At 48.7% G+C, this 12889-nt stretch overlaps 1 protein-coding gene across 1 annotated transcript in view; it reads left to right on the top strand.

The window, feature by feature from the left end:
• The window catches only part of SLCO2B1 (solute carrier organic anion transporter family member 2B1), a 60041-nt gene extending 56614 nt beyond the window's left edge, over nucleotides 1-3427 (top strand). Inside the window, exons 13-15 of the mRNA XM_072855530.1 lie at nucleotides 1114-1178; nucleotides 1888-2008; nucleotides 3039-3427. Coding sequence (XP_072711631.1) covers nucleotides 1114-1178; nucleotides 1888-2008; nucleotides 3039-3213 — 361 coding nt within the window. The 3' untranslated portion in view covers nucleotides 3214-3427. The remainder of the gene's footprint in view (nucleotides 1-1113; nucleotides 1179-1887; nucleotides 2009-3038) is intronic.
• The last annotated feature ends 9462 nt before the right edge of the window (nucleotides 3428-12889 follow it).

The raw sequence follows: 12889 nt of genomic DNA, 5'->3' as shown, positions 1-12889 counted from the left end.
GCACCCCCCATTCCTGGTCTCAACACAACCTTCAGATCCAGCAGCCATCCTGTTCCTTCTCCCCACCCACGGCTGATACCTCAGTAATGAGATGCACCATTAACTCAGCATTAATTTAGCATAGCAGTACTTTGGCACTTTTTAATGCAGCTCCGTGTTAAGTTTAATTACCTTCCTTCCTTCTGATGGGTCTCGCTTGAGGATACAGCCTCCCTTCCTAGTGCAGAGAAGCAATTAGGACTCTAGTTTCCCACACCCTTGGAAAGGTGCCTGTGGGGCAGGCAGCGGCAGGCTGGAGCCAGCCTCGACACGAGCCCCAGGTTGGTTGTGGGGCTGGAGCCTGGGACGGGCAGGAGAGGCTGAGGCTGGGGCTGTGCTGGGGGAGAGGGGAAAGCCATGGGGGAATCTCTGTGTTAGTCTATAAATGGTATTTCCAAGCACATTTCTGTGGTCGAAGCACTCCAAACAGTTGCTTTTTAGGGAAAAGCTGTGGTTAAAACCTTTTTTTACCTCCATCCCCCAGCATTATTAAATCACCTTTTATGCCATGAGTGAGCTATGCATACACTAGGCATCCAGAGAGGAAAGGGAAGCTGAGTCCCCTGAGGTGGGATGACCCCGGGTGGGTCCTCTGCCACCCGCTCCTCTCCCGTGTGTGACCCCAGCAGGGAACACAGCCTGAAATATTTATTTCAGAAAACTGGGGTACCACCAAAGTATACACTGGGGCATCCCACCTCAGTAAAAGCCACTTCCTCAACACGTAAATCACTTACAGTATTGCTTGTGTTTGGCAGAGCCAGCAGCTATATTGGTTTCTGTTTGTGTGTTACTCATACGGATTCTTTAAATTAAAAACAAAAATACTTTGCTGACTTCCTCCCTGTCTCCTACAGAGTTTGGTAGGTTTTTCAGGCCAAGAAAAGGCTGTGGTAAGCTTCTAGCCCTAATGAATGAAACGTCATTTTTGATGACGTAAATGGAAACTGCCTGGGGTCCTTCGTGGTTGGGTTGAAGGATGACTTTTTGGGTAAGGCTTCATGCGATGCCAGGGAGGGAAACATCCGTCTTTGCGCAAATACCAGAGGGCACGCTTTCCATTTTGTTTTTCAGGAGCATCCAGCCTGAAGACAAATCGTTTGCAGTTGGGATACAGTTCATGCTGCTGAGAGTTTTAGGTGAATTAAAACGTGTTGAAATGCCGTTCTAGAAAATCATGGCAGCTCTTGGGGATTCATGGGGATTTCATCCCTGAGCAGCCCCAGGGCTGAAGAAGTGCTGTTTATTCAGAGTTTCAGAGTGACCAAAGCCTGTCCTAAGCCAGGGAAAGACGATGCCTTGCAGGGTCTGGGGGGCTGCACATGGTGGGGAGGGGAAGAGGCATCTCCGTGGGGCTACATCTACACAGCTAAATAAAAGAGGGCAGGGAATAAGTCTGGGTCCAGGAGGACAACTCTTGGCTGGGTGCAGATGCTGCATGTTTGCCTCCAGCATATCAGGGTGGCTGCAAAACATGTCCTGTGATCCCACTAGTTATTTTTCTTATGGTGGAAATCAGTTTTCACCTGGAGGCCCCCAAAACATGCCACTGCAGTCATGGGAAGGAGTGCAGTGCATGAAGGAGGTGAACATCATTCCTGGGATCAGTGATGGTCCCTTATCAAAGAGCAATGAGAAAGAAGGACCTTCTTGCATCTTGGTGGGGTGCAAACACACAACCAGCCCTTGGCGTGCTGTGCAGGACCGGTGGCTTCATGGGCCACAGCAAAGAAAACCATCCCCAGCCACATTCCACCCAAAGACATGGGAAAGTAACCAGGGTTGGGTCTGTCCCTGCAGAGGTGCTCCCATAACATAACAAAGCCCTCTCTGACCCTCTGCTTCCAGCGTGGATGCCGGGGCCCGTTCTGTACGGCAGCGCCATCGACACGACCTGCATCTTCTGGGAGAAGAAGTGCGACAGGAAGGCAGCCTGCAGATATTACGACAATAACCTCTTCAGGCAAAGGTAGGGATGGGCCGTCAGGATAAGGGCTGGGGGTGCAGAGGGAAACCCAGGGGGAATGTGGCATCAGGCCACCTTCGACGTGGGATAAGTTGTTGCATATGCCATGGTAAGCAAACAGGGACACTCGCATCCCCCTGGCCAGTGCTAACTCCCAGCAGTGCTCAGGAATGGTTTGGAGGGAAGTCATTGGCACAAGCCAAAGCCATGCCAAGGACCATGCTAACTTGATGCTATAGACCACAAAGGTCCACTTCCAGAAGCGCTCCCTGCATTATAGTGAGAACAATCGTTCACTGGAACAACCTCCCTAGGGACGTGGTGGAGTCCCCATCACTGGAGGTTTTCAAGATGCAATTGGACAGGCTGCTAGATAATCTCATCTAGGCCCCCTTTCCCGTGAAGCGTTGGACCAGAAGATCTTTTGATGTCCCTTCCAACCTGGGCTATCCTATGATGCTATGATTACTTATTTCACCAGCAAAGACACAAGCAGCCTGGCCTGATGCCTTCTTCCATGAAGGTAATGCAGCAGCAGGGGTGACCCCCAGCCTCAAAGCTGCCTGTGAGGTGGTGCAGGGTCCATGCAGGGTGCCTTGCACCCTGGGGTTCATCTTCCAACAGAACAGCCCAGCTTGACACACAGGGGACACCAAATCCAGCCTGTGCACTGTGGGGAGGCTGGAAGAGAGCTGTAGGTGGTCTTCCATCCCTGTTGCAAGTATATTGTTAAGTGACTCCATGCCCAATAGCTGCAGCAAGTCCTCTTCACCCTCAACCCCAAGACATGTTTTTATATGCCTCCTTTTTACCGGGAGATATGATCTGTTAATGTAACACCAAAGAGAAGTTGCTATTCCTAGCTCTTCCTCCTCTTTCTGCCACCCTTCTCAGGAGCCAGGCTTGCAGTTGTTGCTTGCCCACTGCTCAATGTGTCCAAGGAGCCCATCCCCATGTTCAGTATCTGCTGGGTGCCTGGGGACATTGGGTGTTGGTGCTTGGTGCCCTGATTTATTGTGTTTCCACACCACAGGTATCTTGGTCTCCAGTTTTTCTTTGAGGTGGGCGCTTTCCTGTGCTTCACGACTGTGTATGTGATTCTCAGACGGCAGGAGAGGGAAGCCAGTAGCACAGCAGAGACAAAGGCAGACCCAGAGAAGGAGAAACTGGCAGGAAACCCCATAAAGAGCCCAGAATCCAAAGTGTGATGCCAAAAAAGTGAATTGCGATCTATGTCCAGGGATGTGAAGCCATGTGAATCACCCCACACTTGAACTGTGAAGGATGGATGCTTGGAGAGATAGACGATGGTGCTGCTTCCTAATCTTCTGGGTGCGATGTACTACTTCTGTACTGCCATGGGAGTCTGTCTGTACGCTGTTCTACGCCTGCCGCCTCCACCTCAGTGGTGCAACTTGCTTCTTCAGGTGTATTAGTCCACACACATTAACCTTTGGACACTGCAGTCTTCTGGATTTATGTCCTCCAAAGCATTTGTTCCTGCTGACAGTGTTGGTGATGTCAGCACTGACCATTAACCATATAGCTGAAAGGTTTTGTGGTTTTTTTAATAAATCATTTTTAAGAAATGGTTTTGTACTGAACTCATACATCTTCATGAATGATGGTCTGTCCTTGCCTCCAAAATGTCAGCTTGTTCCCTTTGCTCTCATGGTGTTAGGTGGTCTCTCTTCCTTGAAGGCTTCATCCAGCTCCAGCTGACATTGATGGGATTTTTGTCCCAGGCTGTGGACCTCTGCAAGGACCAACTCACATACTTCACCCAGCTGCTGTGTAGATGCTGCTTTGGTGGCGAGGGGCAGGGATGAGGGCGCTGGGGAGGGGAGGCAGGGAGGGTGGACACCAAAAGGAACCACAGGTCCAGCCCAGGAGAGAAACTCCAATAGCTGCAGACTTGTCATGCTTTGGCAGGACGGCCACATTTTCCAGCAATAAGAGTAATAATTCTTATTTTTGCATTATCAGTACTTATCACAGGAGCTTACTGAAGCATGTGAGTGTTAAAGCTCCTTCCCACTTTCCAGTTTGAGAAAGGCAGAACTTTCCCCAGGGATGCAGGACCAGAAAGGAAGGTTGAACCCAGCCCTCTTGCAGACTGGGCTGAGGTCGTGGCTAAGCCATTTGACCACAGAGCCAGACAGCCTTGCTGTGCTCCTTGAAGGGGTTACTGTCAGATGCAGCTGTAATTATGGGGTGAAAGTCGAGCCTGGTGTTATTTTGGTGCAGCTGCCTCTATTTTCTGCATTCTTCCCATCTCGGGGCTCCTTTCCACCCAAGCACAAATTGTGTTACTGGTCTTATACCATCAGTGTGCAACCACAGACCATTGGGTAACTTGTAATTTTTGGCTCCAGAATGGAATTCAGTAGAGAAACCAAACCTTCTAAGTTCAGCCCAAATATGCAGAAGGGGAAATAAATACAGAGTGGAGAAAATGCGTTAACTCCTCACACCCTGGCAAGTAGTCCTATGGTAAAGTCTGGGGTGTGCAGAGAAGTACGGTGGTGGAGGGTGGAAAGGCCGGTGGTTAAGTGGCTGGTTTAGATATTTCACCAGTCTGTTCGTCCCGCCATTTTGAGAGACCAAATTAACATACCTCAGAGTAACAGACTAATTTTATTTTTTTTTTAGGGTTTTTTACATATTTGTGTGCTGTTCCTTTTGTTCATTGAGGAGATGGTTAAGAGAGTCTACAGCTCTGTTCAGAGGTACCTACACCCAGAAGTGACTTCTGGCTTAAAAGAAGGTGTTAGAAGACAGACGTGTGAGTGGCTGCTGCAGAGATGTAGGTGGACCCATTCAAGGAAGGACGAGTAGCATATGCTAACCATGAGCATCAGAAAGCCAAATCTGGGGGAGTTTTGCACTATTCTCAGTTTTCAAGCCTGGACTAGGTAGCATCTGTTTCTATAAACAGACTAGGAATAGGAATGAAGTTCTTTGGACAGGAGTAGGGAAGAGACGGGCCATGATGTTCACAGTGGGCCCTCCAGCTCTTGGCAACCCATGGATTTGTGGCATTCTCGCTGCATCCGGCGGAGAAGAAGGTTCTTTCCTGGCTAAGCATAAGTGCTCGGCTCGCAGACGGTTTCCTGCCTTGTTCAGCACAACCTCGAGTTGCTCCAGGGTACTTTCCAAACCACAACAAACTAATAACAACAACGCAATTTGTTTTGTAGGGCGTGAAAAGTCAAGAGCTGCCATGTGCTTTGCCAGGAATACTCCTGGATGGGGTTGCAGAATGACTTTATAAAGTTAGAAAGGCTGCACCTCCCTACCATTAGGACAACTGACTTCAGGTGGGGACCAGACCATGCTCGAGCACCGGAGCAGCACAGCCTGTCTGGTGGCCACTGCACAGGTCCAAGGAGTCTTGGGGTCTGTGTTTTGTTCTGCCAGTGCAATCCTTCTGCAAAATTGTTGCCGACCCTTTGCTCGTCCTGTGCTGCGTGGGTTTGCCACACCAGACTGTTGGGCAGCGGTAGGGACAGGCTCAGGGGGTAGCTGTGCTCTTGCAAAGTGGACAGCATAGCCCCAGACTTCTGTTATAAATCAGAGGGAGAGCCTCAGAGGGATGACTGTGCAGTCTTTCTGAAAGCCCCCCCAGATTGCAGCAACCCTTCCTTAATCCTCGTGATTACCAAAGCAGTGGTGCTGCTTATAGAAAGGAGGAAAAAAAAAGGGGTAAAAAAAAAACCCCCTTACACAGCAATTTGTCTTGCAAGTTTGTTCAGAAACAGCATAATGCAAAAATAAACAGTGAGTTCAATTACCTCCCTTGGATTCACAGTGCTATTTCAGGTGGCAGGCAGGCTGCACCATCCCTCGGCCGTCCAGCTGGAATGATGGCCAGGTCTGCTGGGCTCATGATGGATGCAGAAGCAACCCACAGGATGGCCTGGCCAGCTCAATCCCAGCATGGCCTGTTGTCACTGCTGGGCTTGGGACTCTACTTCCATTTTCCACTTGGAAAACTCCTATCACATCATGTAGAGATTTTTCTCAGGCAATGAACAAGCCTGTACAGCCTGAATTCTTCCTTTCCTCATTACCACTCCAGCAGAGGAGAGTTCCCTGTGGGTAAGCATCCCCAAGGCAATTGCAAACAGTGTGTCTTAGCTTTGTGGTCAACTATAGGCCTGTTATTATGCTTTTGCTGTGGTAATTTCCATTAATTTGGGCTGGAGTTTCTATAAAGAGAAATAAAACCATCTTTTCCCCTTCCTCTCCTCTGTGCTTTTTAAGAACACTGTTGAAAGGGACTGACTTGCAGGAGAAGATTAAAAAGAGGCAGTTTGGAAAGGCTAGATCCCGCTGTCAGCAGGGAGGGAGATAAAAACCAGGAAATATGAAAAGGTTGTTAGCACCAAGGTGGGAGGAGGAATGTTTGATGCAGAGCAAGGGGCAGGCAGGTAGGATGATTGCAAAAAAAGGAAGCAAAGGAAGGTGTATCATCAGCAAAATCCACCCTCTGCTGTTATCCTTTGCCAGGTTTTCTCCAGAGGAGATATTCCCCTGGAGACAGTTTAAAATAGATTTTACAAAGCACTTAAGGATATACCTTAGGCAACAGCCATAAATTGCATAGGGGAGGTTAACATGAGTCAATCCAGCTGTGCCATAAGTCCATTGACTTTCTTCAGTCTTGCTCCTTTGTGCTCCAGGAAGGCTAAAGGAGATAACCTACAGCAAGGCAGGTAAAGCAAAGATGTCCAGACCAGGAGCTGAATGCACTGGGTGTTTCTGTGCAGCACTTTGTGGTACCAGAGGTCACAGACCTGAAGGTAAAACAGTGCCTTTAGGGCCGGTGAGAATTGCACAAGGTCAAGAGGATGAATTAAAACAGGAGGGAAGGCTATTTCCCCAACTACAAGAAGGCTTTGCAGGGTGTAAGGAGGTTGGGTGGGTGGCACCAGTTCCAGCAAAGGCAGCAAAGCTGGTTAGCAGAGACAGATAGCTCTGCAGGAAAATATCTCCAAGGCTGGGAGCTGCTTTTGCGCAGAGTTATCACTTTTGAATCACCCTGTTCATGTCAATCCCTTGCAAATTCATCTGTAGTCTACAGCATCTTTTCATCATATGCTGACACTCTTTATACATACATTTTTAATGTGATCGGGGTGGCTGGTCTGCAGTACAATGCAGCCTCTAGTTTAAGCAGTCACTAATATAGCATAATCATAAATATAGCATAGTCATAAATACAGCATTGTAGGAGACCCTCAAGAGCTCAGCTGCCTTGAGGATCAGGAATCACAAAAATGTTCTAAGAGACCTCTGGAGGTCATCTGGTTGGCAAGACCATCACCAACACTCTCAGGTTGTCCAGAGAGGTGGTGGATGCCCCATCCCTGGAAACCTTCAAGGTCAGGTTGGACGGGGCTCTGAGCAACCTGATCTGGTTGAAGATGGCCCTGGTCACTGCAGGGGGGTTGGACTAGGTGACCTTGAAAGGTCCCTTCCAACCCAAACCCTTCTGTGATTCTATGATTCTATGAAGGCAGCCACAACTTTGACCTGACCTAGAAAAACCTCCAAGGATGGAGATGCCACAGCCTCCCTGGTGACCTGTGCCAGGGCTGCACCACCTTTCTGGTGAAAAATGCTTTTCCTAGTGTCCAGCCTGAAGCTCCCAAACCACATCTTGTGGCTGTTGCCCCTTGTCATGCTGGCTGCTGTGGCTGAGAAAGTTTAGCTCCATTCTCTCTGCCCCTCAGGTAGCTGTAGGATGCTGTTAGGTTGCCCTTAGCATCCTTTTGGCTAGACTAAACAAAGCCAGCTCCCTCAACCTCTTCCCATTGACCATGTGCCCCAGGTCCTGCCCAGGCCCTCTCCAGTTTTTTCCCCATCCCTCTTGAACTGGGGACCCAAAAACTTCACACTATAACCCAGGTGTGGGCTCACCAGGACTGAGTATAGGGGATAAAAACATCCCTCGAGATCCTTCTGATGCTGGCCAGCGTGTGGTTTGCCTTTATCATAATGAGAGTGGTGTGTTGGCCTAAATTCAACTTGGCATGCACTGTAATCCTTTTCGGTGGGTCCCCACTCACCCAGGCAGTTCCCGGCCTGTACCGGTGAGTTGGTTTATTTTGACCCAGGTGCAAAGTACGTCACACTTCTTGATGAACTTTCCAGAGGTTTCTGCTGACCCAACCATCATGTTTTTCAAGGTCCCTTTGGGTTGAAGCTGTCCCATTCATCATGTGACCTCTTCTAATTTAGTAACTCCTTCAGACTTGCTGAGATGCATTCTGCCTCATCATACATGTCATGGATGAAGATATTGGACAATATCAACCCCAGTATTGATCCCCGAAGATCAATAATTCCCCTTGCTACCAGCCATCAGCTGGATGTAGAGCCGTTGATCACTACCCTCTGAGCCTGGCAGTCCCACGGGTTTTCAGCCTATCTAACATCCCTTTGCCCACAAGCCCACACCTTCTCAGCCTTTTCTGGTTGTCTGGGACTCAGATCATCACAATTTTTCATAGATGATAGAGAGTCGCTTTGCAAACGTGTCGGCCGGCTCCTTCATCACCCTCTGGTGAAACCCATCTGACTCCATGGATGTAAATGTTCCAGCTTCTCTGAGCAGTCCTGCTGCTCCCCTGGGCTCTCTGTTCGCTTCCGCAACCATGCTGGGGCACACAAAGGTCTAGGAGATGGCTTTCTCTGTAAAGACAGAGGCTAAAAGGGTGGTCTTCCCCTTTTGCCCATGCTGCCCAGTGGTCAGAGCACTGGGAAGCCCTTCAGAGCAGCCAGCTCAAATCTTCTCCTTTGCAAAATAAACACACTTCCTCTTGTCTTTCCTCGGGAGACATAGGGGAAAACCTGATTGTTACCTTTTTGACAACAACCTCTTTTTTTTTACTTACCCATTACACTTTGGCCTTCCCTTTTCTGGAGTAAACAAACCAAACAGATTCAACCTCTCCCCCTAGTTCGTGTTTTCTAAACTCCTAATAAATCCATCGCTGTCTCCTCCAGTCTCTCTCTGGTTCCTTCATACATCTCTGAAAGTGCAGCACTCGGCTGGGCACAGCTGGGACTTCCTCAGGACTGGCTGGAGTAGGAAAGTGATGATGCTCAGTGCTAACACCTCTGGAGGGTAGTTTCACCCCTCAAACCCCCATCAACTGGGAGAACACACAGCACTGGAGCATGGCTGTGCCCAGGACAAGGTCTGCGTGCCCAAGGCACTGCTCGGCTGTATAGGAGCTGGGGACATGGCAGAAAGGGGATGAGAGAGGGTGTGGGGATCAGCACAACGCTCAACAGAGACGCACGCTCGAAGAAAAGAGGATAGGGAGGAATTTTAAAAATTTCCCAGGATCGTCTGACTTCCGCAAAGCATGGCCAAGGCCACCTCCTCAGATGAGAGATAATCCATCCCTTCCTGGCAGCTCCTTGCCAGAGGCCAGCAATTACTCAGGCAGAAGATGTGACACCAGCGTCCCAGCCAGGGAGGATGCCTGCCTCGTTACCGAGGGGTGACAAATGGCAGTGCAAATGGTGAGAGCAGCAAATTCAGTAATTGCTCTTGTCAACTGTATTAAATTGAGACAGCTAAACGGAGCAGTTCTTTGGGTGTCCCTGGCCAACACCCGGACTCCATCCATCCAGCAGTAGAGGGGCAGCTGGGTGCCATGCAGTCCCACCAAGCACAGACGAAGGCTCAAAAAGGGGCATAGCTGCATTTCCACCGCTTGACATGGTGAGGACCCACTCATGGCTGGGATAACCCTCCTCACAGTCTCTTACACAAGGCAGGGATGGAGACCAGCACCTCAAAATGCGGTTCACAAAAGCTGAGGTGCAGTACTGGGAGCTGCTTGAACCCAGCAGAGATAAATACCAGGGAGGTGTGAGGGACATCTCTGCCTAGAAAGCCATAGCATATCTCTTTTTTCATCCAGTTGCCCTGTGATTAGAGCCCTTGCTTAGGGCAGAGGAACCCAGACTCTAAACCTCCACCTCCATGAGGGTTTTCAAACACGTTGCATTTTGTAGACAGCTGCACTGGTGCCATTCCTGGCATTTTAACCCCTTCCCACTAAACAGACTATCTGCTGGGCTGTAGTCTTCAACCCGTGAATATTTACTGTTGGTTCAAAGCTCTGCAGGCTGGAGAAGAAAAACGTCAGCAGAGTTTGCCAAAGGTTCAGTGAACCTGAGTGGGGAAAGATCCAAGGCATTTACGGAGCTGAGAGCTACTTTATAGCTAAGCACAATGCTTGTTCTTCTGGAAAAGAGCAAAGCTAAAGCTTTTAAATAACCTAGCATCCCCTTGGTCTATTTATCTCAGCTAGATCTCTCCTTGGGGTGCTCCTGGCCATTTCTCTGCTGCAATCAAAGCCCAAAGGGTTTCTCCTGGTTGTCTACTGCTGTTAAAGGAACAGGTTTTTCAGCAGAGGGGATAGGGATGGTCCCATGTGGATATGGTGACTGTTTGCAGAATGCCAACAAAAAAATGTATATCAAAACCCACATGAATGTTTGTATTAAAATTCACTCAAACTGCCTCCAGCAGTCTGAAATCTGTTCCCAGAAAATGCTCATTGAAGAGACCCAGTTTGTAGTAAAACTATGGAGAATCCCTGTTCCTGGCCATAGCCTAGGACTGAGGCAGACCTGCGCGAGAAAAACTCAGTCACCAAGCTGGGGAAGGGCAAATAATTCATATATGTATATATGAAAGGTAGAAATACTCAGTTTAAAGAAGTCTGGGAAGTTCCCACTAGGATACTGAAAAGACCAGCCAAGGAATCACTGAGCTGCTATCGATTAGCCCCACAATTCGCAGAAGTTGGAGTTTCCTGGAGGATCTTAGAAAGGGAAAACAGAGAAATCAGGCAGATCCAGACCCAGCTCAGCCCTGAGCACCAGAAAGATGCTGAAGCAATTGTTAATCCACGTACAAGCACTTGGATAATAATGTCATGGATTGTCACAGACAGATCACATCAAACATTTAATTTCTGCTTTGGGCAGGTATCTGGCCCATCTGGGGAAGCCTGTGCTACCTCTTGACTTAAGTAAGGATTTTGACCCTACCCCACCATATTCTCCTCAACTAATTATCAGCCATATGAAATTATCATGCAGCAAGGAGAAAAAGAAAGGGAAAGAGCACGCTTAATTGGAAAACTTCACTTCCAGGGGTTACGGATAGTTTACTGCCTACCCAAAAGGATTTATGTAGCAGAATCTCACTAAGGTCTGGCCTGTCTCTGGCACTAATCAATATTTTAATTAATGACTTGGATGATGAGAGAAAGAGGAGCTAATAAAATTTCTGCCTGCGGTCGCGAGTGCTGCAGATGGCAGGATTAGAATTCAAATCATTCACGGCAGATTGGAGAAATGGCCTGAAATCGATAAAGCTGGGATTCAACACCCAGAGCAAAACTTGCCAAGGGAGGAAGGCTCGGGTGCAAAATCTGTCCTACGAGAAAGGGGATGTGGCAGCCACCTCTCACACAGAGTAGCTGTAAGGACGAGGGAAGATCAGTTATTTCTAGGAGAAAAAGTTATCAGTTGGGGAAAAGATGTAGGTGGAGGAGCTGGAAAAAAAACTTCAACTGCAATGAGGTGCCCGAGCAGACTGTAAAGCCCTGGGTCCATCGGTGGAAGGTTTTAGGAACAGGAAATGCAAATACCCATCTGTCTAATCTAGAGTCACAAGGTGACTGTAATAAAGGCAAAGTCTTTTCCTAGACCAAAATATATATGAAGCTGTTGATCCCCTTCCAACCTGCCCTTCCCAGGCTCTACTGAAGCGACGAGGAGCAGCGAAACGGAAGGGATGTCTCCAGACCCCGCAGGGAAATTGTGCAAGCTAGCACTGCTTCGGAGCTGGCAGCACTGCCGGGATCACTGCCGTGTCGGTGCTGCGAGCTGCGTGACGGTGAGTGAACTGGGCAGGCGACATGTTCAGTATGGTAACAGGAAATATTTTCCCAAAGAACAACTTTTTTCACCTGCGCATCTCGCTGGTGGGTGGGAGAGCTAAAGCCAAGACTTTATTTGGGTGTTAAAAGGATGTAAAATTCATATAGATCTTGATAGTGCCCAGAATTACATCAAGCATGGTTGCAAATGCAAAAAGGAAGAAAATCTCATACTTCAAAGCAGATGGTGAACAGGAGAGCTTGCTTTTGGGGTTTCTGCTGTGGTCCAGCGTCTGAGATAGATAGGTTATAGAGCAACGCAGAGCACTGCTGTGATTTGATCTGGCAGCACCCATGTCCAACAACATGTGTCTTGGTCTTGTGGCTTGTTCCCCAGCTGGTGACATGAAAGAAAGCAGATCCTGACATGGAAATGTGTAAGAGAAATTCATGCTTCTTGTTGGAGATCACTGTGCTGTGCAGGCAAGCATGAAAACAGCCTCCAGCACAGCCATCAGTCGGTTTGCTGCCTTGCTTTGTGGGTTTTCGCCACACGTCTGGGATCAGGGGTAGGAACAGAGCCACCATCCTGGGGCCTCTGCAAGACCATGGACCCCAGAGTTTCAGCCAGGCTTCCCACCCCAGCACCAGCAGAGGTGTAGGAGCAGATTTTGGGATCTGCCACTCTAGTAGCTCGGACCCTGCAGTGTCACAGAATCATAGAATCATTTAGGTTGGAAAAGGCCTTTAAGATCATTGAGTCCAACCATTAAGTTGACAGAGACTATCCATGAACAAGGCAATTTGAGGCTTATAGACCCTGTAATGCAGTAGCAGATAGAAAATCACTGAATCACACCTACATGGCATGATCTGATGCTGCTTTCCAGAAGGTCTTACACTGAAGCAGCTGCAGCCCAACAGAATTATTGCAAAGAAAGGGTCACCTGCCTTTTCCGTCATGTCA

This window comes from Ciconia boyciana, chromosome 1 (genome assembly GCF_034638445.1).
Source record: "Ciconia boyciana chromosome 1, ASM3463844v1, whole genome shotgun sequence".
Taxonomy (NCBI): Eukaryota; Metazoa; Chordata; class Aves; order Ciconiiformes; family Ciconiidae; genus Ciconia; species Ciconia boyciana.
The sequence above is the reverse complement of the archived record's forward strand: the minus strand, read 5'-3'. Positions and strand labels throughout refer to the sequence as shown.